General features: G+C 39.1%; 1 protein-coding gene across 3 annotated transcripts in view; it reads left to right on the top strand.

The window, feature by feature from the left end:
• The window catches only part of col12a1b (collagen, type XII, alpha 1b), a 188,772-nt gene that overhangs the window by 2,186 nt on the left and 159,202 nt on the right, over window positions 1-27,384 (top strand). For all 3 annotated transcript variants that reach the window (XR_005282461.1, XR_005282460.1, XM_038304931.1), the window contains exons 3-8: window positions 9,761-9,877; window positions 12,778-12,921; window positions 13,524-13,583; window positions 15,866-16,129; window positions 16,756-16,920; window positions 22,212-22,385. Coding sequence is in view for 1 of the 3 variants with exons in the window: in XM_038304931.1 (XP_038160859.1) it covers window positions 9,761-9,877; window positions 12,778-12,921; window positions 13,524-13,583; window positions 15,866-16,129; window positions 16,756-16,920; window positions 22,212-22,385 (924 nt within the window). In the remaining 2 variants the exon portion in view is untranslated. The remainder of the gene's footprint in view (window positions 1-9,760; window positions 9,878-12,777; window positions 12,922-13,523; window positions 13,584-15,865; window positions 16,130-16,755; window positions 16,921-22,211; window positions 22,386-27,384) is intronic.

Raw genomic sequence — 27,384 nt, 5'->3', positions numbered from 1 at the left:
ACCCAGCTAAGCTCAGATCTTCTACCGTTAGACCTTCATCCAGCTAAGCTCAGATCTTCTACTGTTAGACCTTCACCCAGCTAAGCTCAGATCTTCTACCGTTAGACCTTCATCCAGCTAAGCTCAGATCTTCTACCGTTAGACCTTCACCTAGCTAAGCTCAGATCTTCTACCGTTAGACCTTCATCCAGCTAAGCTCAGATCTTCTACCGTTAGACCTTCATCCAGCTAAGCTCAGATCTTCTACCGTTAGACCTTCACCCAGCTAAGCTCAGATCTTCTACCGTTAGACCTTCATCCAGCTAAGCTCAGATCTTCTACCGTTAGACCTTCACCCAGCTAAGCTCAGATCTTCTACCGTTAGACCTTCACCCAGCTAAGCTCAGATCTTCTACCGTTAGACCTTCACCCAGCTAAGCTCAGATCTTCTACCGTTAGACCTTCACCCAGCTCAGCTCAGATCTTCTACCGTTAGACCTTCACCCAGCTAAGCTCAGATCTTCTACCGTTAGACCTTCACCTAGCTAAGCTCAGATCTTCTACCGTTAGACCTTCATCCAGCTAAGCTCAGATCTTCTACCGTTAGACCTTCACCTAGCTAAGCTCAGATCTTCTACCGTTAGACCTTCATCCAGCTAAGCTCAGATCTTCTACCGTTAGACCTTCACCTTGCTAAGCTCAGATCTTCTACCGTTAGACCTTCACCCAGCTAAGCTCAGATCTTCTACCGTTAGACCTTCACCTAGCTAAGCTCAGATCTTCTACCGTTAGACCTTCACCTAGCTAAGCTCAGATCTACTACCGTTAGACCTTCATCCAGCTAAGCTCAGATCTTCTACCGTTAGACCTTCACCTTGCTAAGCTCAGATCTTCTACCGTTAGACCTTCACCCAGCTAAGCTCAGATCTTCTACCGTTAGACCTTCACCTAGCTAAGCTCAGATCTTCTACAGTTAGACCTTCACCTAGCTAAGCTCAGATCTTCTACTGTTAGACCTTCATCCAGCTAAGCTCAGATCTTCTACCGTTAGACCTTCACCCAGCTAAGCAGAGATCTTCTACCGTTAGACCTTCACCCAGCTAAGCTCAGATCTTCTACCGTTAGACCTTCACCTAGCTAAGCTCAGATCTTCTACTGTTAGACCTTCATCCAGCTAAGCTCAGATCTTCTACCGTTAGACCTTCACCCAGCTAAGCAGAGATCTTCTACCGTTAGACCTTCACCCAGCTAAGCTCAGATCTTCTACCGTTAGACCTTCACCTAGCTAAGCTCAGATCTTCTACCGTTAGACCTTCACCCAGCTAAGCTCAGATCTTCTACCGTTAGACCTTCACCTAGCTAAGCTCAGATCTTCTACTGTTAGACCTTCATCCAGCTAAGCTCAGATCTTCTACTGTTAGACCTTCACCCAGCTAAGCTCAGATCTTCTACCGTTAGACCTTCACCCAGCTAAGCTCAGATCTTCTACCGTTAGACCTTTACACAGCTAAGCTCAGATCTTTTACCGTTAGACCTTCACCTAGCTAAGCTCAGATCTTCTACCGTTAGACCTTCATCCAGCTAAGCTCAGATCTTCTACCGTTAGACCTTCACCCAGCTAAGCTCAGATCTTCTACCGTTAGACCTTCACCCAGCTAGGCTCAGATCTTCTACTGTTAGAGCTTCATTCAGCTCAGCTTAGATAATCTACCGTTAGACCTTCATCCAGCTCAGCTCAGATCTTCTACCGTTAGACCTTCATCCAGCTAAGCTCAGATCTTCTACAGTTAGACCTTCACCCAGCTAAGCTCAGATCTTCTACCGTTAGACCTTCACCCAGCTAAGCTCAGATCTTCTACCGTTAGACCTTCATCCAGCTAAGCTCAGATCTTCTACCGTTAGACCTTCACCCAGCTAAGCTCAGATCTTCTACCGTTAGACCTTCATCCAGCTAAGCTCAGATCTTCTACCGTTAGACCTTCACCTAGCTAAGCTCAGATCTTCTACCGTTAGACCTTCATCCAGCTAAGCTCAGATCTTCTACCGTTAGACCTTCATCCAGCTAAGCTCAGATCTTCTACCGTTAGACCTTCACCCAGCTAAGCTCAGATCTTCTACCGTTAGACCTTCATCCAGCTAAGCTCAGATCTTCTACCGTTAGACCTTCACCCAGCTAAGCTCAGATCTTCTACCGTTAGACCTTCACCCAGCTAAGCTCAGATCTTCTACCGTTAGACCTTCACCCAGCTAAGCTCAGATCTTCTACCGTTAGACCTTCACCCAGCTCAGCTCAGATCTTCTACCGTTAGACCTTCACCCAGCTAAGCTCAGATCTTCTACCGTTAGACCTTCACCTAGCTAAGCTCAGATCTTCTACCGTTAGACCTTCATCCAGCTAAGCTCAGATCTTCTACCGTTAGACCTTCACCTAGCTAAGCTCAGATCTTCTACCGTTAGACCTTCATCCAGCTAAGCTCAGATCTTCTACCGTTAGACCTTCACCTTGCTAAGCTCAGATCTTCTACCGTTAGACCTTCACCCAGCTAAGCTCAGATCTTCTACCGTTAGACCTTCACCTAGCTAAGCTCAGATCTTCTACCGTTAGACCTTCACCTAGCTAAGCTCAGATCTTCTACCGTTAGACCTTCATCTAGCTAAGCTCAGATCTTCTACCGTTAGACCTTCACCTTGCTAAGCTCAGATCTTCTACCGTTAGACCTTCACCCAGCTAAGCTCAGATCTTCTACCGTTAGACCTTCACCTAGCTAAGCTCAGATCTTCTACCGTTAGACCTTCATCCAGCTAAGCTCAGATCTTCTACCGTTAGACCTTCACCCAGCTAAGCTCAGATCTTCTACCGTTAGACCTTCATCCAGCTAAGCTCAGATCTTCTACCGTTAGACCTTCATCCAGCTAAGCTCAGATCTTCTACTGTTAGACCTTCAGCTAGCTCAGCTTACTGACAGAAACAGATGAGCTTATTTCATACCATCCGTTTCGTTCTCAGTTAGAACCAGATGAGTGTTTTGTTCTAGAAGCTGCTGTAGCCTAACTATAAGTTCAGTTCTATGCAGTTTATCTCTATAGCTCCAATTCACATCATTACATCTCAGGTCACTTTCCAGTTCACCAGATCATCCAGTCAGATTGATTCAAAGTTTTCTATCTAAGGAAAACCAGCTGATTGCATCGACTCATCGACTCTTCAGCAATCCCTCACACTAAGCATGCTTGTAGCGACAGTGGAGAGGAAAAACTCCCTTTGAACAGGAAGAAACCTCCAGCAGAACCAGAACCAGGCAAGTTCAGCTGATTTCTGTAGCTAGCCAGGTCAGGGCTGCACACCCCAACCTGAAGAATATCATTGTGAAATATTGAGATGGTTCGGTGGTCGTCTGCGTACACGGAAACCTTCTGTTTGTCGCTCCAAGTTGTTGAAAACAACTTCCCGTGTACGCCTGCATGATTGTCCCGTCCTGCTGTCCTTCTTCATCTCATTAACTGTAGAATTACTGATGACGCTCACCAGCCACTTTATTAGGTACACCCAATCCTCTGCCTTAGAGCCCCGCCTATCAGCCAATCACAGGGCAGCATTCCTTCATCTGGATTAAAGGGAGGTTGGTACCGGAACCAGATGGTCTGAAAGCAACCAGACAGCAGCTGATTGGAGGACAACGTCTGGTGGAACCAGAGGAGAACGGGCCGCCTGGTTCCGGATGGCGGAGAGGAAACAGAAGGAGAACCACCGGTTCTGTTCGAAGGAATGCCACCTGTGAAGGAACATGTGGAACCTTGGACAAGATGGTCTGCGCGTTCCTCTTCAGTTCAATGAGCAGAATCTAGATGGTCCGTTTAGAACTTAAATTATATGAAAGCCAGGATCCATCAGGTTAAAATTGATTTGGACCCAGTAGTACCACCTGGACATCCTCTAACCACCAAAGGTTACCTGTCACCGTCACAGACCTCTATGAGACAACAATGGACCCATCTGCTGAGGGTTCCATCCTGCAGGATTAGGAAGCAAATCATTAAAGTCAAACCGGGTTCTGGAACATCGCCTGAGTTCCCCGAAGTCCTGAGAGACCTCCACAGATACCTTCAAGTGATTGTGGACCAAAACCTGAGAGGAAAGGTTCTGATCCCTGGCTGGACCTAATAGAGTGGCTGGTGATGGTAGGTTCTGTGGAAAACCGACAGCAGAAAAGATGAACACGGGTCCCAGAGGACTCTGTGTGATCTTTTAGGAGGTTTGCAATGGAGAAGATGGAAGCAGCGGTCCAGATCGGACGTCCATTGTATAATCAACCCCTGAAATGTTTGTGTGATCAATTCAGCACCAAGTGTTGGATTGAGGTCATGGACGGCCTGAGGCGCCGGTCCATGCTGCGGTTCTGTAACAGAAGGGAGAACTTTTGGTGACAGAAACGGTTCGGCTCCTGAAGGAACGAGGACTTGGTTCAGATGCTTCTGAAGGCAGGCCAATGGTGGGAGGGGTGGGCTTCAGAGGGAGCTGACGTCAGACTGACGGATTCTCTTCTACGGCCTGAAATATGGAGGGAAGTTTGGTCCATTATTGTTGAAAGTAAAAAAAAAAGAGTATGGTGTAAATAGAAAAAAAATGCAACCTAGAAATCACACTTTGAAAAACTCTTTATATAAAAAAGGTTTTCAGAGTAACTTTGCTTTACTTTGTTTTCTTTAAATGTTTACCAAACAATTTATTTTAATATAATTAATTTCCTTAATTCATCAGCATTTTTACAGACTTTATATTTTCAAGCTTTATTTTTTCAAATTTCTCTTTTTAAGACATTTCAAATGAATTATTTTCTTCTTAAATTGTGTTTCACGGATCACATTCTCTTCTCTTCAAGTCTAATCCAATAAAAATGCTGTTTCATAACATCCAGCAGACCAATAGAAATGCTTCTTCTCTCCTGACGCCAGAGGAGGGCCCGCCCTCAGAAGGGAAGACAATGTGATCTGTAAAGGGCATTTGAAAAGCATGCAAATAATAACGACAGAGCGTTAGTGCCAGGCTAGAATTTTTTTTTCTTCTATTTCAAGAATAAAGTCGCAACGGGAATGAAGTTTAATTTAATTTAAATTACGTTTTATTCTCATAATGTTACAACTTTATTCTCGTAATGTTATGACTTTATTCTCCTAATTTACGATTTTATTATCGTAATTTATGACTTTATTATCGTAATGTTACGACTTTATTCTCATAATGTTACAGCTTTATTCTCCTAATTTACAATTTTATTATCGTAATTTACGACTTTGTTATCGTAATGTTACGATTTTATTCTCGTAATGTTACGACTTTATTATCGTAATGTTACGACTTTATTCTCATAATGTTACGGCTTTATTCTCATATTGTTACGACTTTATTCTCATGATGTTACAGCTTTATTCTCCTAATTTACAATTTTATTATCGTAATTTACGACCTTGTTATCGTAATGTTACGATTTTATTCTCGTAATGTTACGACTTTATTATCGTAATGTTACGACTTTATTCTCATAATGTTACGGCTTTATTCTCATATTGTTACGACTTTATTCTCATAATGTTACGACTTGATTCTCGTAATGTTACGACTTGATTCTCGCAATGTTACGACTTGATTCTCGCAATGTTATGACTTTATTCTCCTAATTTACGATTTTATTATCGTAATGTTATGACTTTATCTCATATTGTTACGACTTTATTCTCGTAACGTTACGACTTTATTCTCCTAATTTACAATTTTATTATCGTAATTTACGACTTTATTCTCGTAATGTTACGACTTTATTCTCGTAATGTTACGACTTGATTCTCTCAATGTTACGACTTGATTCTCGCAATGTTACGACTTTATTCTCATAATGTTACGCCTTTATTCTCATATTGTTACGACTTTATTCTCGTAACATTACGACTTTATTCTCCTAATTTACAATTTTATTATCGTAATTTACGACTTTATTCTCGTAATGTTACGACTTTATTCTCGTAATGTTACGACTTGATTCTCGCAATGTTACGACTTGATTCTCGCAATGTTACGACTTTATTCTCATAATGTTACGCCTTTATTCTCATATTGTTACGACTTTATTCTCGTAACATTACGACTTTATTCTCCTAATTTACAATTTTATTATCGTAATTTACGACTTTATTCTCGTAATGTTACGACTTTATTCTCGTAATGTTACGACTTGATTCTCGCAATGTTACGACTTGATTCTCGCAATGTTACGACTTTATTCTCACAATGTTACGACTTTATTCTAGTAACGTTACGACTTTATTCTCCTAATTTACGATTTTATTATCGTAATTTACGACTTTATTATCGTAATGTTACGACTTATTCATGTAATATTATGACTTTATTCTCGTAATATTACGACTTTATTCTCAAAATAGAAGAAAAAAAAAATCTCTATCCTGGCCCTAGTACTCCGTCATAATTAATAAACCTCAACCTGAAGAGGAGAAATTTTAAAGAATAAATTTTTTAAATATGAAATCTGTATAACAAAATAAAAATGATATGAAGAAAAAGCCCCAAATCAGAAAAACACTAAAGAAATAAAATCGGACAAAACAGTAAATTTACTCTCAAAACCTTTGCATTTTTTTGATGATGATTTTTTCAAAGTTTAAATTCTGGATACTTACTTTTTTTTTTTTATTTTAACAAAGCGTGTTCTTTCTGTTCAATAATAATGGAACAAAATTGACTCCATACTGATTCAACCATTCTGATGTCCTCTCCTCCGCCCCCTAGTGGGTGTTCTGGGCAGTGCAGCTCCGGATGAAGCCACCCATTCGCATCTCACCAATGCTCTGCCTGGGGAAGACGACGCCTCTTCAGTTTCCCTCTTTAGCCGAAGTTTCCTGATGGAAGCAAAGAGGTCGTTTTAATTCATCTCAAGATTAAAGTTAAACTGATTAATTTTGTAAATAGAATTTTTTAATTTTTGGAAAATCTATGTTTATTTTCAGGTCTGAAAAAAAATCTCCAGATTTAAGGAAAAGGTTCTGGTTGAGAAAAAAATTCAAGCTTAACATGTTGTCTTTTAATCGGCAGTCTATTTTTAATTTTGACACTAATATGAGTAAAATTAACTCTGAAAATGTGACACCAGCTATAGAGTAAATTTTACGCTCCTTTGCAGCGGGACCAAATGTTATCTGAAAAGCAGTTATTTTCAACTCTGTAGGACATTTTACTGTGAAGGAACTCGACCGAAGCGTTTGATGAAGATTCCGGTATAAACCGGTTTATCCATCATCATCAGCTTTATGGGAAACCTCCATCTTTATTCCCAGAGCAGCTTTATGCTCAGAACACCTGAAATGTCCTGTTCTTGGGGTTCAGTTTCCAGTTTTGGTAACAGATGTTTGTAAAGGATCCAGAACCTGAACTCCAGTTGCTCCAATCAGAAGTAAAGAGACCAGTAGATTAAAACTTCTAGAAGAAAAGGTTCCTTTGCTTCTCTGCCTGTTTCAGGCTCCACCTGAAATCATTTTACTCTGAAATCAGCAGTTTGACCTAAAAAATGTTACAGATTTTAGGTTGAAAACACGACTATCTGCATTCAGACATTTACATCAACTATTTCATCCTCAGATAAACTAGAATAATTCAATTTAAAGAAAGTTTTGAGCTTTTCACCTTCCCTGTAATCTCACTTTTGGTCATAAAGTGAATCTTTTGAGCCAAGACAACCTGAATCCGATCAGAAAGTTCACATTTAGGATAAATAAGCTGGTTTGAGAGGAAGTGAAGGAAACCATCTATGTTAGGAAAGAAAAACCAACTTTAACCCTTTATAGGGCACTCAGTGAAATCATTTAAAAATCCAAATTTCAAGCCAATATTGTTACTGGAATCCAGGAAAAGATCTTATTACCTTCGTAACACTCAAAAAATATGGACATTTTGATGAAAAGAAAATCAATGTCAATGTAATAACAAGAAACGCCAACTTCCCCAAATATATTAAGAAAAATAACAAAATTGCTTCTAGAAGAAATTCATGAAAAACTCTCTGAGAGTGAAAGAAAAACATTTTATTGGTCCAACAGAACCTTAGAGCCTTTAATGATGATACTGGAACTGACATTTTTTAGTTTATAAACCTAAATATAATTATTAACTAGGTTTATTAACTTTTTAACTTTACTTTTCAACTTTTCTTTTTGATTTTTGCCTTTTTTTTCTTGACTTTTTAATTTTTTAATTAACTTTTTACTTTATTTTCTAACTTTTTCATTTAGCTTTTTACCTTCTTTCTTTACTTTTTAACTTTTTAATCAACTTTGTATCTTTTTTAACTTTACTTTTTAACTTTTCATTTAGCTTTTTACTTTTTTTTACTTTTTTTTTAGGTTTTTACCTTTTTTTCTTTACTTTTTAACTTTTTAATTAGGTTTTTGTCTCTTTCTTTACTTTTATAACTTTTTAATTAACTTTGTATCTTTTTTAACTTTACTTTTTAACTTTTCATTTAGCTTTTTACCTTTTTTTTCTAATTTTTAATTAGCTTTTTACCTTTTCTTCTTTACTTTTTAACTTTTTAATTAGCTTTTTATCTTTTTTAACTTTACTTTTTAACTTTTCATTTAGCTTTTTACTTTTTTTTACTTTTTTTTAGGTTTTTACCTTTTTTTCTTTACTTTTTAACTTTTTAATTAGGTTTTTGTCTCTTTCTTTACTTTTATAACTTTTTAATTAACTTTGTATCTTTTTTAACTTTACTTTTTAACTTTTCATTTAGCTTTTTACCTTTTTTTTCTAATTTTTAATTAGCTTTTTACCTTTTCTTCTTTACTTTTTAACTTTTTAATTAGCTTTTTATCTTTTTTAACTTTACTTTTTAACTTTTCATGTAGCTTTTTACTTTCTTTACTTTATAACTTTTTATTAACTTTTTATATTTTTTTCTTGACTTTCTAACTTTTTATTTCCAACTTGATTCCCAGTAGGTAATAAATCATTCAAGGGCTCATCTGATTGGTCAAATGCCAAAATAAGACGTAGAGCCATGTAGCAGCATCTCTGCTGAATGGCTGGATATAGATCTTGTGCTTCTAGACCTCACTGAAGGACGGGGTGACTCCATTTGTAGGGGGATCAAAAAAGGCTAACGTGGGGTTAAACAGGGGGAACAGAAGACCTTTCCTATTCATCCAGGCCAACAATTCCCTTTAACGACCCCCCTTTCAGAGACATAGACAGGTATGGGGCATTGCAGGCTAACTAAGAAGCCAAATGACCCCCATTCCAAAGGGGGGGACCCGTTCATCCGTTTCTATTTGCATGTTTTCTAAAGGATTTGTTGGGCTGCATTAAAAGAGCCTGGAACTATTTCTGACATTTTGAATTGAAAAAGCTTCCTGGATGGAAGAGAAACATCTTCAACCTTTAAATAAAGTCCAGTGGATTGTTTTCTAAATTTTTTTGGGGAAAAAATCGTTTAAAAGAAACTGCTTCCTTCCTGATGGGATCCTGAACTCTCCCAGTAATCCCGCCTGTTACCTGGGATGTTTCTCCGAAGCGGAACATCCCTCTGGGTTTAATGTCGTGTCTGTCGTCTCGGTCTGAGTTCTGTTCTGTCTGTTCGTCACGTGTCCTTCTGCTCCTCCAACAGTGAACTGATCTGACTTCATCCTGGAAGTGTTGACTGTTGGCTTCGTCATCAGAATACCTGCGGATCCTGCAGCCGGATGAATAACCTTCTGTGACGTTTTGTCTCCACAGTGGACGCTCCGTCTGATTTAAGGTTTAAGATTTTAAGTGAAAGTACGGTTCAAATGATGTGGAGGCGGCCGCAGAGCAGGATACAGGGCTACAGGATAGAAGTGACCTCAGATACAGGTGGGTTCTGCTTCTGATTGGCCGGAACTGCTGATGTCATAACATAAGTCATTTTGTCCTGCATTTTTTTTTCTTGAATTGAGGAGGTAAGTGTGAAACTTTGCCAATAGAACAACACAATTTACAATTTACATTTAAAATAAGAAAAAACAATTGCTTTGTCTTATTTCAAGTGCATATTATCTAATTATCTTATTTTCTGCTGAAATTAGGAGTAAAAACACTTTTTTCTAAGTCGTTTTTGCAGTTTGTAGATTCTCTCCTCAAGTGTGGTTTTTTTCTGTGCACTTATTCCAACTTTTGTCAATTGAGGGCGGAGCCATTAACATTACATACGTAGACGCCTCATTGGAAGCTGGTCGACGTGCCTAGAGGGCGGCCATCTTGGATCAGACCCCAGTTCAGACAGCTCGAACAGGAGGCGCCTTAGATCTCATTTTAGTTACATGAAAGAGTCAGAGATAATATTACAATAATCTCTTCCATGTCACAACCACTTAAAAGACTAAAACTAATTTTAAAATTACCTTTCAGTTAGATTTATTCAGATTAAAAACTAATTAAACTAAACTCAAACTGGATCAGATATATGTCAATATTTTTCAATTAAATATTAATATAATAAACACAGACATATTTTATATCATTATATTATAAGATTATGTTTTGCAAAAATACACATTTATATAGTATATTATTATTATTATTATTATTATTTAGCATTAGCTAATTACTGTGTAGCAAGAAAATGTAGCTCATCTGCTAAACCTTTAGCATTCACTAATTACCATGTAGCAAGAAAATGTAGCTAATCTGCTAAACCTTTAGCATTAGCTAATTACCGTGTAGCAAGAAAATGTAGCTAATCTGCTAAACCTTTAGCATTCTCTAATTACCTGTAGCAAGAAAAAGTAGCTCATTTGCTAAACCTTTGGCATTAGCTAATTACCGTGTAGCAAGAAAATGTAGCTAATCTGCTAAACCTTTAGCATTCTCTAATTACCTTGTAGCAAGAAAAAGTAGCTCATTTGCTAAACCTTTTGCATTAGCTAATTACCGTGTAGCAAGAAAATGTAGCTAATCTGCTAAACCTTTAGCATTCTCTAATTACCTTGTAGCAAGAAAAAGTAGCTCATTTGCTAAACCTTTGGCATTAGCTAATTACTGTGTAGCAAGAAAATGTAGCTAATCTGCTAAACCTTTAGCATTCTCTAATTACCTTGTAGCAAGAAAAAGTAGCTAATTTGCAAAACCTTTGGCATTAGCTAATTACCGTGTAGCAAGAAAATGTAGCTAATCTGCTAAACCTTTAGCATTCTCTAATTACCTTGTAGCAAGAAAAAGTAGCTCATTTGCTAAACCTTTTGCATTAGCTAATTACCGTGTAGCAAGAAAATGTAGCTAATTTGCTAAACCTTTAGCATTCTCTAATTACCTTTTAGGAAGAAAAAGTAGCTCATTTGCTAAACCTTTGGCATTAGCTAATTACGTGTAGCAAGAAAATGTAGCTAATCTGCTAAACCTTTAGCATTCTCTAATTACCTTGTTGCAAGAAAAAGTAGCTCATTTGCTAAACCTTTGGCATTAGCTAATTACCGTGTAGCAAGAAAATGTAGCTAATCTGCTAAACCTTTAGCATTCTCTAATTACCGTGTAGCAAGAAAATGTAGCTAATCTGCTAAACCTTTAGCATTCTCTAATTGCCGTGTAGCAAGAAAATGTAGCTCATTTGCTAAACCTTTGGCATTAGCTAATTACCGTGTAGCAAGAAAATGTAGCTAATCTGCTAAACCTTTAGCATTCTCTAATTACCTTGTAGCAAGAAAAAGTAGCTCATTTGCTAAACCTTTAGCATTAGCTAATTACCTTGTAGCAAGAAAATGTAGCTCATCCGCTAAACTTTTAGCATTAGTTATCTTGTAGCACTTGCAGATATGGCTTCATAATGCAAACAAAATTTGTTGTGATTTACAAGAGAGTGAAGTTATTATTTCGTTTTTTTTAAAACAAATTTCATGTTAATTTTATTTATTCTTTGTCATTTTCAAGACTTTTTTTTCAAAATCATAGTGAACGGTGAATTTATGGATGCATTAATAATGATTAAAAAAACAGTTTGAAAAATAGTTTTGGAAGAATTTTATAGAAAGGACAAAAAGCCTTTAGTTAGACACAACATAAATTATATATAACCATGAGAACCAATGAAATGTTGGGCGGTGCTAAGATGCTCCACCAATAAGGCCTTTATGATGGAAGGATGGCAGACTGATGGAATTTGACCAGAAAAACTGATCTTCTACTCTTTCATCTGGAGAAAACTAGCTAACATCATCCATGCTGTGAAGCATAGTTGTGGCAGCATGATGATGTGGGAATATTTCTCTGCAGTGATCCACACCCCCAGTGGGAATAATCTGAAAATCTCCTGCTGGATGAAATGGGCGAAACAATTCATCCCTTAAAGAAAGATCTTAGATGTTTCTCACACTGCTCCTCCACTCTGCCTCAGCCTGCAGAGAATTATGGGAGGAATCCAACTATTTATACCTGGACATGGATTTAAATACTTTTGTACGCACGCTTTTTAAAAACAGCTCAGTGGAGAACCTTCAGGGAAGGTTTCCATCAACAAACTTCTAGAGCCGAGCTCCTTAATCCAGGAATGATCTTATTAGCTTGTAGGTCTTCCTTCTACCAGAGACTAGGAAGCATTTCATGTCAGATCGGAGAGCTTTAAGGAGTTAATGCATGTGCTGAGCTGTAATGTGGAAAGTTCTCATTAAACTGCTGTTTCCTCAGCTCCTCCAGCCCTGCAGGTCAGCACTTGGACTCTTGGAGAGATGAAGTCATGTCCTTGTTTCCTAATGGTTTCCTTCTGACTCTCTACTTTCCTGCAGAAGAACCGACGAGACAAGTTTCTCTGCCTGCATCTGCGACTAAGACCTCCATCTCTGACCTGACTCCAGATGTGAATTATGTGGTTACCATAGTAGCGTACGCCGGATCCGAGGAGAGTCTGCCCATCTCTGGCCAGATCACATGTGAGTGACCTGAATGGGAACCAATCAGGAGCTCCAGTTTGCTCCTCAGCTGATAGCTCAGACAGACCTCAGGGTTTCTGCTTCCCTCCAGATTTTTCACTTATAATTAGATTTTTTTTTAGATGTTTCGTTGACATGGATCAGTGTCTTTTGAAAGTTAAAAGGCAAAAAATTGCAAACAAATTGATGGATCTGATCTGCTTAAATATTCAATTCAATTCAGTTTATTTCTATAGCTCCAATTCACATCATGTCATCTCCTCCCATGGTATAATGGTTTCTGGTGATGAGTTGAAGGGAAGCAGAAACGTCTGAGGGGTCTGTTTTGTCTCTCAGATTTTTTATTGTTCTTTTTTTGTTTTTCATTTTTATTACAGGCAGTTAAGTTTTTCCATGGGGGAAAAGAAATGTGATTTAAATACTGGATAGAAAATCTGATTTTATAAATGATTATTATTATACTCTTGACGACCAATAAAGAAAATTAAAGCTCCAGAAGGTTGATTCAGACATGGCTTCATATTGCAAACAAAAAATGGTTTAAACCAACAAATGTTCTTAATGTTCCTTCTTTTATGACTAATGGATGTTTTCTCTTTCAGTGGAGTCGAGCGGTAGCTCCAGAGGAGGACCGAGGAAACCCACCACTTCAGATCTAGTCAGTAAGTCCCGATCAGCTCCTTATAAGCAAGAAAATGTAGCTCATCTACTAAACCTTTAGCATTAGCTAATTACTGTGTAGCAAGAAAATGTAGCTCATCTGCTAACCTTTAGCATTAGCTAATTACCATGTAGCAAGAAAATGTAGCTCATCTGCTAAACCTTTAGCATTAGCTAATTACCTTGTAGCAAGAAAATGTAGCTCATCTGCTAAACCTTTAGCATTAGCTAATTACTGTGTAGCAAGAAAATATAGCTCATCTGCTAAACCTTTAGCATTAGCTAATTACCATGTAGCAAGAAAATGTAGCTCATCTGCTAAACCTTTAGCATTAGCTAATTACCGTGTAGCAAGAAAATGTAGCTAATCTGTTAAACCTTTAGCATTAGCTAATTACCATGTAGCAAGAAAATGTAGCTGATCTGCTAAACCTTTAGCATTAGCTAATTACCGCGTAGCAAGAAAATGTAGCTCATCTGCTAAACCTTTAGCACTAGCTAATTACCATGTAGCAAGAAAATATAGCTCATCTGCTAAACCTTTAGCATTAGCTAATTACCATGTAGCAAGAAAATGTAGCTCATCTGCTAAACCTTTAGCATTAGCTAATTACCGTGTAGCAAGAAAATGTAGCTAATCTGTTAAACCTTTAGCATTAGCTAATTACCATGTAGCAAGAAAATGTAGCTGATCTGCTAAACCTTTAGCATTAGCTAATTACCTTGTAGCAAGAAAATGTAGCTCATCCGCTTAACCTTTAGCATTAGCTAAATACCTTGTAGCAAGAAAATTTAGCTAATCTGTGAAACCTTTAGCATTAGCTAATTATGTTGTAGCAAGAAAATGTAGCTCATCTGCTAAACATTTAACATTAGCTAATTGCCTTGTAGCAAGAAAATATAGCTAATCTCCTAAACCTTTAGCATTAGCTAATTACCTTGTAGCAAGAAAATGTAGCTAATCTGCTAAACCTTTAGCATTAGCTAATTACCTTGTAGCAGTTTTACATTGAGCTATATAGCATTTAGCTACAGATATTTAATCTTTCCAGACAAGTGCCACATAGCTCCAATTAAGTAATGTAAATTTGCTGATAAATATCTTTTAGCTCCATGTAATTAGCCTCTGGATAATGTAGCATCTAGCGCCAGATATTTAGCATTTAGCTCCATATATTTGGTCTTAGGTTCTGGATAAGTAGCCTTTAGCTTTCGACATGTAGCATCTAGCTCCAGATATTTAAGTGACACTTAGCTCCAATTAAGTAATGTCAAGTGGCAGAAAACAAATCCCTTAAGACTGAGATTATTGAACTTCTGGCCAGAGAAACAACCCGTAATATGTAGCCAACATTTGGAAGAAGAATGTTTTCAAGATGACTTGGATAATAGCGCGTTGTGACAAACACCAGATACAGCACTGGGACTTGATCAACAGCCGATACCGCACCGTGACAATGTCACTAACCAGTAGGTGGCAGTAGTGTTCTTTGACAAACATGGATGCCTCCAGTAAAGCACATTGAAATGATCATTTATTGAAAGGATGGAATAATTGCAGATTTAAAGAACTTTCAGAAGTTTGAATTCTGACTATGACCGAACTTCTCCTTTAAAAGAAAGCAGTCTTTTTGTGTGGCCCCTATGAATCAACGGCCCCCCCGTCCTCCCTTTAGTCAGGGCCGACTGTGACGTTAGCCAAACATGGTTCCTAACAAACTGGACCCGATCGTACAGCGATAATTAGCAGCGGGCCCCGTAAAGCTCCAATGATCTCAGTCTTAAGGGATTATTTTCTGCCAAGTATTGGAAACAGCTGCAGGCGCTCCATGCTGGGGTCAGAGGCCGGCGCTGTGATTTGAGCCCAGTCCTGTTGTCCTGATGGAAATGGAAACCATTACAGATGCTGGTTTATAAGAACTCTGCCGCTGCCTCTGTGGACCCAGTTCAGAGGTAGCCTCCAAAAAGCTGTGCGGAGGTTTAATTGCCGTTAGTTGGGTTAGCAAAGCCGAGCCCATCTGGTTATCCAGAAACACGTAACGGATTTAGGAATCCAGCGCCTCCTGTTTCCTGCAGAATCTCCTTTTAAGGCTTCATTAGTGACTCACATCCTCTGAGTTTACTGTGTTTTCACTATGAAGGTCCTCATAAGTATATATAATGATCCAGAAGCCTTTTATCACCATCATATCCAGCGGTAAACGAGCATGAAGAGAACAAGCAGGTAGAGGACGTGTCCTCCTGCAGAGACGATCCTCACTGAGCTCTGCTTGTCGGTTCCCAGGGTGCCCCGCCACGGCGGTGGCTGATCTGATTTTCCTGGTTGACGGTTCCTGGAGCGTCGGCAGGACCAACTTCAAATACATCCGCAGCTTCATTTCGGCCACCGCCGGAGCCTTTCAGATCGGCAAGGACAGAACCCGGGTGGGCGTGGTCCAGTACGGGGACGCTCCTCGAACCGAGTTCAGCCTGAACCAACACCTGACCCGACCCGCTCTGCTCAAGGCTGTCGGTTCGCTGCTTTACAAGGGAGGCAACACCAGGACAGGTGAGACCAGAAATCTAAATAAGACATTTTTTTCCTAAAATAAGTTCATTTTTTTCTTGGATTGAGGGAAAAGAGACATTTTGCCAATGGAATAAGTTAATTTACATTTAAAATAAGAAAACTGGCAGAGTATCTCATTTACCTACTGAAATTAAGGGTAAATACACTTAATTTAAGACATTTTTTACTTATTTCTAGGACGTTTTTCCAGTGAAAACAGCTGTTTTGATTACTTTCACTTTTCCTCCTGTAAATATCCTGGTTCCACACTAGAAAAAATTGAAAACTAGATACGTTATTTTTTCGTAAAATAAAGGTAAAGGAGGTAAAAGACACATTTACCGACAGAAGAAGACAATTTACGCTTAAAATAAGAAAAAAACAATTCCATAGTCTTATTTCAAGTGCATATTATCTAATAATTTTCTTTTGAGAGTTAAAATAGTCATTCCATTGGCAGATCATCTCATTTACCTGCTCAGATTAAAGGTAAATACACCTAATTTAAGACATTTTTTACTTATTTGTAGATTCTTTTTCCAGAACATCCAGCCGATGTTCCGCTGTTAGCAGCAGCAGCTCTAAAGTTTTCTTTCTTTGACGATCAAAACGCTTCTATGTTTCAGGCGATGCTCTGAGCTACGTCCTGACGAACGGGTTCACTGAAGCGGCCGGGTCCAGGAGAGATGTCCCCAAGGTGCTGGTGATCATCACGGACGGGCGATCCGATGATCCGGTGGAGAGCTACACCAAGCAGCTCAGGAGCCGCGGCGTGGAGATCTTCGTCCTTGGTGAGCGGCCAAAACCATCCATTCATCCATTTTCTGTCACGCTGGGGTGGCGAGGGGTGCTGGTGTCTATGTCCTCCTGTCTACTGGCGAGAGGCGTTGTCCACCCTGGACAGGGAGACACAGAGACAAACAGAGAATTTAGAGAAGCCAATTAAAGTCGTTAGGAATCATATTCAAATATCAAATGATTCTGGCTTAAACATGTATATAAATGTTCTCTTTATCAGACCATATTGTCCCAAAAGTTCAAAAATTTCTTTAAAAAAGAAAATCCTGTCTTAAAATCTGTTTTTTCTCCATTATCTTCTGCAGGCCAGTTAGTTCTACGTCAGCCTGAACACCTAAATTCATCCAATCATATATCAACGGTCATCTGTCAATCAGATTATTTCGGTCATAGCATCTTGATTCATATGTCGCAGCTAATATACGCAACGGTTGAAATCAGAATCCTTTCCTTTCCCATTGAGTTGCGTCCCAGTGTTCACGGGGATGGACGTCTGTGTCTTCGGCAGGCGTAGAGCTAACAGAACTGGCAGCGTTGCGAGGCAAGGGCTCAAACATGTACGGCTGGAAGCCTTCTACACCAAACCAAGCTTCTGCCGCCCTGGCGTCCTCTTCCACAACATCTTCGTCCCCGCTTTCCTCCTCTAAATAAAAAATGGATGACGGAGGAGACTCATCCACGACCTCCGACACTAAACTCTCCTCCTCTTGCATGTTTCCGCTGTCCATAGCGTTCCTTGACAGCGTCGTTTCTAAGTCACCAATTTAGTGCTACTTGGTCCCAATGGAATTTCCCATTGGGAACCTGCTAGCACTAAGATGCTAACTGGTTAGCAAGATGCTTCCGATAAACCGGCCACAACCAAACTTGCCTGTGAACCTTCCGCCACAACGATCCCGCCCCCTTGATAATCGACCAATCACAAGTCGAGCACCACTCGGGAGAATTCGGAAATGCGACGGTTGGAACAGCCGCTTCTCTACGACTTTAACCTAACAGTCATGTTTTTCGCCGGTGGCAGGAAGCTGGAGTACCCAGAGAGAACCCAGGCATGCTCAGGGAGAACATCTGAACTCCATGCTGAAATATCCCAGGCAGGGAATTGAACCCAGAAACTTCTGCTGCAAGGCAGCAGTGCCACCCACTGCTCCACTGAGCCGCCGGAGCGCGGCCAGAACCAGCCCAGAATATTCCAGAATCCTTCCATCCCCGTTTAATGGGGCTGTTTGTGTCAGACGCTGCAGATGAAGGATGGTGGATTCTTACTTCATCTGAGCGTGTGATAACAGGTCGAGGGTGTGTTTACATTCTGGCTTCCCTCGAAACTTTCCACAAACTCAGACGGAGAAGCAGGAGAGCTCCTGTTCCTGCGAGCAGGACTTCTGGAGAAGTCGTACCAGCCGTCTTCTGGAGGGTAGCGGTGGAAAAAAAAAAAAGCTTTATTAGATATCGTGTTAAAGACGTTTCCAGCAGATGATAACATGCAATAAATCCAGGCTTTATTTTCACATGTTGAGATTAAACCGCAGCTGCAGTAAAACTTTCCGTGTTTCGGATCCAAACAGCAGAAGAGCAAAGACGAAATGTTTGTCTGAAGGTTTATAGATTATAAGAACAGATCAGAAAATGGGTTTACTAACAGGTCCTGGTTCTGGTTCTGGAGCGGCCTGGAAACTCTGAAAGGAGCAGGTGTTTTCTGAGCTGCAACCCGATGATGGAGCTCCTCTGCTCAGCTGTTCGTCCCGTCATCCTTTTCTGATGGATCCACAGACAGACGCCACAGCTGCCATTTTATATTCAATAAAATGTAGATCTACACCGCAAAGAATTGAAATCTAAGCAAGTTATTTTTTCTTAAGCTTTTAACACACTGCAAAAAAGATCTAGAAATAAGTAAAACATTTCTTAAATTAAGTGTATTTACCCTTAATTTGAGTAGGTAAATACGATGATCTGCCAATTAAATTAGTATCCTTACTTTAAATAAGATAATTTGATAATATGAACTTAAAATGAGACAATGCAATTGGTTTTTCTTATTTTAAATGTAAATTATCTTGTTCCATTGGCAAAGTCTCTCACTTTTACGGAAGAGGATTAGGGCCACTGGAAAAAAAAAAGTTAACTGAATTTTACATTTTTTTCCAGTTTAGAATGGGAAAAAAGTCAGAATTCTGACTTTAAAGGAATAGTACACCCAAAACATGATTAGCCTTCATTTTCTACTCACCCCCATGCTGAACAACACTCTGGAGTACTTTTTTGATATCTCAAATGCATCTGGAGATCTGGGAGGCTTCTTGCTGTCTGCTGACATTCAAATAATGGAGGTCTATGGCGCCCGAGGCAGAAAGGTCCATAAAAGTCCACAAAAAACGTGTCAATATTCCTCCATACTGCTCGTCCAATGTATTCCAAGTGTACTGAGTGGGTAGCGTCCAGAATTTACTCGAAACGAAGTCATTTAGAATGTTTTTAGAGCATAAACAGTAGTGTATAGGATTTCCTGAAAGCGCGTTCACGAGTCTACGGAAACCGCGGCAGACCAAACCAGATGAAAGTGCGCATTCAGCGTCTGCTCTGCCGATAATGCAAGCGTAGAAGAAGAAATGTGCTGTTTACCTGTGCAAAGAAAGAAACAACGAAAGAAAAATGTATGAGGACTTCAGTGTTGAGGAAGAGCATGAGTTCTTTGCCGAGCTGAATGCGCACTTTCATCTGGTTTGGTCTGCCGGCTTCCGTAGCGTCATGAACGCGCAGGTGCGCTCTTTCAGGAAATCCTATACACTACTGTTTATGCTCTAAAAACATTCTAAATGACTTCGTTTCGAGTAAATTCTGGATGCTACCCACTCAGGACACTTGGAATACATTGGACGAGCAGTATGGAGGAATATTGACACGTTTTTTGTGGACTTTTATGGACCTTTCTGCATCGGGCGCCATAGACCTCCATTATTTGAATGTCAGCAGACAGCAAGAAGCCTCCCAGATCTCCAGATGCATTTGAGATATCAAAAAAGTACTCCAGAGTGTTGTTCAGCATGGGGGTGAGTAGAAAATGAAGGCTAATCATGTTTTGGGTGTACTATTCCTTTAATCTAAGAATTCTGACTTTAAATAAAATGTAAAAATCAGTTAACTGTTTTTGTTTTTTCAGTGGCCCTATTCCTCTTCCGTAAACTGTCGACCTCAATTAGAGAAAAAATGCACTTACTTTAAGAAGAAATTACTTACTTAGATTTCCATTTTTTGCAGTGCAGCTCCCCCATTTTCATACCCAAATGGAAAAGCAAATAACTTAGGAACTATAACCACAAATTAAATGTGCAATACATCATCTGAAAGCTAACACCTTCTTGTTTCTGAAAATTGGGTGAGTAAAACTCAGCCCAAGCTGCATCAGTTCAAACATGACTTAAAGTTGTTTTATTTTTTTTATTCTCGAAGATAATAGGTATTATTTGAACAGCAGTAATTAAGACATTTTTTGGAAATAAGCAGGTTTTATTGCATTACATTTGTTCTACATCATGTCAGCCGGAAATGCAGAACATTTCAGACCTCCAGCTGCAACAGTTCCAGAGATGTGGGGTTTTGAACTTTTGGAGTCACCAGCATCACCAAACTTCTCCAAATTGTGCCAAATTCTTTTACTGAACTATTTGACCCCATAGAAAAACTCTGAAGCATTTTGACATCCACAAAACATTTATGAAGCAAGTATTTTCCACTTGCTTTCAGAATATATAACAAAATGTAACATTTTTACACCTATAATAGCATAACAATCTATAATAAAAAATAGTGAAACTGCTGCTTTTCAAGCTAAAATAAGCCACATTGCTGTTTTTCCAGCCTTATTTTGTAATAAAACAAAATCAGTGTCCAAACTTATAAAAATTATGACTGCTGTTTTTACTCAGCTTGGAGCTGCGCGCATTAATCCATCCACTGCTGTGAGTTTCACTCTTATGCAAGCTGGTAAAACGGCTTTGCATTAAACTCTGGAAATAATCGAATAATAGACAAGTCGTTTTTTCTTAAAATAAGTGCTTTTTTTCCTAGATTGAGGAGGTAAAAGAGACATTTTGCCAATTGAACAAGACAATTTACGCTTAAAATAAGAAAACACAATTGCATTGTCTTATTTCACACGCATATCATCTAATTATCTTATTTTAAGAGTAAAAATACTCATTCCATTGCAAACTGTCTTATTAACCTTCTCATATTAAGGGTAAAAACACTTAATCTAAGAAATTTTTACTTATTTCTAGATCATTTTTGCAGTGTATAAGTGCATTATTCTTGAATTGAGGATGTACACTGCAAAAATGATCTAGAAATAAGCAAAAATGTATTAAATTAAGTGTATTTACCCTTGATTTGACAAGGTAAATTTGACAATTTGCCAATGGAATCAGTATTTTTACACTTAAAATAAGATAATTAGATAATATGCACTTGGAATAAGACAATGCAATTGTGTTTTCTTATTTTAAATCTAAATGGTCTTGTTTCATTGGGAAAATATCTCTTTAATCTCCTCAATTTAAGAAGAAATGCACTTATTTTAAGAAAAACTTATCTAGATTTTGATTTTTTCCAATGTAAGTGAGACGCTTTGCAAATGAAACAAGACAATTTTCATTTAAAATAAGAAAAAACAATCTTATTTTAAGAGCACAAATGCTAATTTCATTGGCAAATCATCTTATTTACTTAAATAGTAAATAAACTTAATTGAAGAAAGTTCTAGATTGTTTTTATGGCGCAGACTTTTGAAGAGAAAACATTCAACATCACGATCCTTTAATTGGTTGTTTGATCCGAGCTGGGCTCTGTTATCCGTCCCAGTGTTTGTTTTGGAGAGGCGAGCTGCAGGATTTTATCACCGCAGCGCTGGACAGACTTCAGACGCATGAGCGGAGAATTTTATTCCATGTTTTTATGTTTTGAAGTGGCGCTCAGCTGCTGGAGAAAGGCTGTTTTCCTCCTGAAACACGGCTCAGATTTCTATTCTAAGAGCCTAACTTTAAACAAACCCGAAGGCTGCAGCTCGTCTAATGATGTCAGAGCGACTGCAGAGCGTTATAGGGTCGTTAAACCGCTTTCATATTCACTGCTCTCGCTGTCAGAGTGGGAAAAAAATCTGTTCAGTCTGCAAACCTGGAAAAAATTAAAACTCCTGTGCATTTTTTACAGGCTGGTAGCAAAAAGAAAAATCCTTAGGATGGGTCAAATGAGAGCAGAAAGTTAACCCCCCTGTTCATCCTCGCAGGCGTCCATCAGGCTGATGAAGCAGAGATGAAGGCTCTGGCCTCCACGCCGTTCCAACATCACATCTACAGGGCGGCCAACTTTGACACGATCCAGGTCGTCCAGAACGACTTCATCACTCAGATCTGCTCGAGCGTAGAGGATCAGCTCAGCTTACTGACCAGCGGAGAAGAAGGTGAGATTCCTCCATTATTTTAACAGGAAGTTTGGATCCCTGGAAGTGACTCTATGGTTCTTCTAAAGGTTTATTCTGACTAATGAGCAGGATACATCAACAGTGGTTCCCAAAGTCAGGGGCACGCCATTTAGGGGAGTTCAACCAGGGGCGAACTCAGGATATTTGGAGCCCTAGGCAAAGACAGGCAGGGGGCCCCTCTGAATGGAGAACACATTCTCCAGATAGATAAATGTTAATAGAATAGACATCCATTATCTGTTCTAGGTTGTGTCCCTCTCTTCTTGTCCCTTTTCTTCTTGTTTTCCTCTCTATGTTTTGTACTCAGCTGACTTTTCATGCTGTCTCTAAAGGAATGAAAAATTTTTTCCAAGCACTAAGCTCACTTAGCTGATTGCTCCTTCCTGTGTTTCCAAAAAGGCCAAAGTAAATAACCCAGTCCTTCTTTTCACTGTAGACAAGCCATGATCTGCTTATCTGTTCTCCATTTTTCATTTGGATGAAATAATAGCTGCATGAATCATGACAGCAGACAAGATAGAGGAGAGCAGGAGGCGGGGTTACCAATCTACTCGCTCTGGAGAGCAGAGTTCGCTGCTTTTAGATGTTGTCTCCAAAGTCTCCAGTAGCAGAAAAAAGTCTCTAGATTTGGCGCTAGGCGCTTTTTAGAAATCAAAGTGCTAGAGGGGTCTGAAAAGTGGCTAAATATAGCGACTAAAGCGCTAAGTTGGCATCACTGCTCTTTGCATCGTTTGTTTTATATACTCTAATAATCCCAGAGGGAAATTGCTTCTCTGTATTTAACCCCTCCCCTTGGGGAGCAGTGGGCTGCCATTGTGCGGCTGCGGGGGATCGAACTCAATCTCAGGATTCAAAGCCCTACGCCCTAACCACTAGGCCGCCACTTCCCCGTTTGTTGGCTTTTTAGCAAAAAACATAACTAATGTACACAAATAAGGAATAGTTGTACTAACCATACATGTTAACAGATTTTTATGGGGCCCCCAGGAACTTCTTGTGGATATTAACTAAATAAATGGCCAATTTAAAGATGATTATAAAAAAATATATAATGGTAGCGGTTCACGTTAACGATTTTTACCACTTGCCCAAAGGGCAAGTGACTTTCACATTTCATTTGCCCAGAAACAATTTTTACTTGCCCAGTATAATGTTTGATAAATATAGTTCCTAATATTCATTTTTGTATATATATCAATGAAACATGTTTGTTTTTTAAATGTTTTTTGTAATTCAGTATTTTTTAAGAAAATCGTCCGGTTTTTTCAAATCACGCGATAATGTGTACAAAACAACAAAAATAGCGCCGGCAGCGCTTCTTGGGCGTTTTCATCGAATGTCTGTGATTTTAAAGTAATTTTGAGTGATAAATATTTTTTTTTTTTTTTTTTGCGATCATTGAAATTCGTACTCTCCTGACAATAAAAACTACTTGCCCCGGGCGATCGGGCGATGGGTAACATCGAGCCCTGACTGGTGATGTTGAATTCTGGTATACAATAAAATAATACTAAAAATGATATAAATAAGCTTTAAATGTATGGAGGATAAAAAGTGCCAAAATTAAATAAATAAATACAGCATTAAATAAATAATTAAATGTGTCAATAATTAATTAAATGTGGAATTAAATAAATAAATGTGTCATTCATTAATTAAAACCACGTCACTAATATAAAGTGCCACAATTAAATAAATAAATACAGCGATAAACAATTAATTAAATGTGTAATTCATTAAATAAATAAGGAATTAAATATATAAATGTGTTGTTGATTTAATAAAATACGTCTTCATTTTATTAAAAATATATATATAATTATTTCAGTGTGCATTTAATTATTTCATGGTCCTGTGTCGCAGTGCATCGAAACCATTAAAAGAATCTGTCAAACTCACCCATCAAAGTTAGGGGGCGGGGTTAAAGCAAATCGAGTCTCTGTAATCGATTTGCTTCGCCTTAATGTGCAGGGTGACCAATCAGGTGTTAGATAACCGCCCCCTAACTTTGATGGGTGAGTTTGACAGATTCTTTTAATGGTTTCGATGCACTGCGACACAGGACCATGGAATAATTAAATGCACACTGAAATAATTAGATATATTTTTAATAAGATGAAAGCGTATTTTATTAAATTAATGACACATTTATATATTTAATTCCTTATTTATTTAATGAATTACACATTTAATTAATTGTTTATCGCTGTATTTATTTATTTAATTTCGGCACTTTTTATCCTCCATATAAATGAGGTAGATTTGTGATTTATTTGATCTCCATCCACTTCCCTGCAGTTGACTTTCCTTTGTTCATCTGTCATAAAAGTCTGGCTTTGGGGGGGGGGGGTGAGAACTTTCTTTTAAAACAAAGAGGAGGCCCACCAGGAGGAGTTTTGGAACCACCGGTTTAGAAGAATCTAATCTTTCTATATCATGATCATCCTCTTTGCCCCTTCTAATGTTCACTGTCTGAATCAGAAACACATCCGGTTCAAACTGGTCGTTTCTTCCCAGTTTAATTGTTTCTTTACTTTTTAAATGTTTCTCATTAGAGGAACAAAAAGGCTTTCTTTGTTTCCCACCGTGTTTGCAGAGCTGAGCTTCTGGAGGATCTGATTCCCTATAATTTACAGATTTCTGACTGTAATCAGCCCCAACAGAGCAGCTGCTTGTCTGGGACCATCCTGTGGGACAAGAGTCTCCCTCAGTATGAAGACAGACGGGAGGAGGGAAACAGAATCCGTTTTTACATGATTAAATGATTTTACCTCAAACAGAAGGTATCAGTATTTTACTGCTACTAAACCGATAAAATAGTGTTATAGGTTGGTTTTTATATGCAGTTTGAAACAAATATTGAGTAAACTCAATATCCATTCTGGTATAATTCAACAAAAAAATGCGGACCAACATAACCCTCATGGACAAAAGTTAAAGTTAAAAAAACTGGAATTAAAAAACAATCCACTGGACTTTGTTTCCGAGTTTGAAGACGTTTCTCTTCCCATCCAGGAAGGTTTTTCAATTCCAAATGTCTGGATTAGCGTTGAGTTCTAGGCTTTTATAGAGTAACCAACTCTACCGCTTCGTAATGGGAGTCGTTAAGGTCGTTATTGGCCTGCAATACCCAATACCTGTCCATTCTTCTAAAAAAAGGCAGTCGTTAAGGGTCATTGTTGGCCTGGTTGACCTGGCGAGATATTTTGTTCGCCTGATGTGGGTTCAGATGGTAGTGGGAAGGAATTGCAGGTATTGCAGGCCAATAATGACATCAACGACCCCTATTATAAACTGAGAAAGCCTCCTGGATGGGAAGCGAAACATCTTCAGACTTGGAAAACAATGTCCAGTGGGTTGATTTTTAACTTTTTTGGATTGACTTTGCCCTGGATGACTGAGAATCTCCACCAACAACCCTCATGGACAGTGTTCTAGGCCTATATTGGGGTCCATCTGATTTCATTCTCATATTAGCGGACTATGCAGTTCTGCCGGCTCATAGAACTAGGCTGGTCCAACATTGTTCCTTCGACCCATTGAGCTCCTCTTTCACAACCAGTTTAACCAGTTTGATTAGGCCTCGAGGTCAGCATTACCCAAACATTTCTGCTTCTGACCCATAAAATGATATCATAGTCGACTGATGACCCAAAGTATCGACTGCGTATCCAAACATTTCTACAAAGCCGATAAACTATGAGTACATTCATGTTATCAACAGCATCAAAATCCAAAGCAGTCGCTTCTGTCCGTAATTAAGTGATTTTACATTTTTTAGCACTTTTATGTAATCGTTTATTGTTTAGATTGATTTATTTCAGATTCGGGCCGTTTCTCAGTTCACAAAAACGCAAATAAAATATGTTCATGACAAGCCCTGCAGACGGACTAACGTTATCCCTGGCTGCTGTAGACGGGCTAACGTTATCCCTGGCTGCTGTAGACGGGCTAACGTTATCCCTGGCTGCTGTAGACGGGCTAACGTTATCCCTGGCTGCTGTAGACGGGCTAACGTTATCCCTGGCTGCTGTAGACGGGCTAACGTTATCCCTGGCTGCTGTAGACGGGCTAACGTTATCCCTGGCTGCTGTAGACGGGCTAACGTTATCCCTGGCTGCTGTAGACAGGCTAACGCTATCCCTGGCTGCTGTAGACGGGCTAACGTTAGCCCTGGCTGCGGTCAGCCTCCGAGCTCCGCTAGTTGCCACGGTCCTCTCAACATCGGAACTTTTTTTTAAATTTCGCACTGAATCAGCAAATGGGCCATATAGTGAAGCTTAAAGTATAACTTTCTCACCTCTAATGATCTTAAAACTTATTTTTATAGAACATTGGAAAAAGAGAATTTTGAGCTTCATACCAGCGGTGCTTGGTGAGACAGCTGTCAGTCTGGAGAACGCATAAATCTGCTCTGATGCATGCTGGGTAAATTCAATTAAGTTTATTTCTATAGCGCAAATTCACATCATGTCATCTCAGGTCACTTTCCAGTTCACCAGATCATCCAGTCAGATTGATTCAAAGTTTTCTATCTAAGGAAAACCAGCTGTTTGCATCGACTCATTGACTCTTCAGCAATCCCTCACACTAAGCATGCTTGTAGCGACAGTGGAGAGGAAAAACTCCCTTTGAACAGGAAGAAACCTCCAGCAGAACCAGGCTCAGTGTGAGCGGCCATCTGCTGAGGCCCACTGGGGTTCAAGGAGACAGAAGCAGACATAGAAAAAGAAGCATAGATACAAAAGGCAACTGTCAACCAGCTCCACAGGCGGCCCCGTCCAGGAAACACACAGCCAGGCAGACGAGCTCCGAGCCAGCTCCCATGTCAGAGGATGAAGAGAGCACATCCAGTTAGTCACAGTCAGAGAAACAGGACTACACTGGAAAACAGGCCAAGCTCCAACATCTAGAAACTCCAACAGAAGTTTGAGTTTATAGATGTAAATAGGGAGGGGACTTTTTGGGGACTTTTTCC

This window comes from Cyprinodon tularosa, unplaced genomic scaffold, assembly GCF_016077235.1.
Source record: "Cyprinodon tularosa strain WSP-4 unplaced genomic scaffold, ASM1607723v1 ctg548, whole genome shotgun sequence".
In the NCBI taxonomy this organism is placed as follows: domain Eukaryota; kingdom Metazoa; phylum Chordata; class Actinopteri; order Cyprinodontiformes; family Cyprinodontidae; genus Cyprinodon; species Cyprinodon tularosa.
The sequence above is the reverse complement of the archived record's forward strand: the minus strand, read 5'-3'. Positions and strand labels throughout refer to the sequence as shown.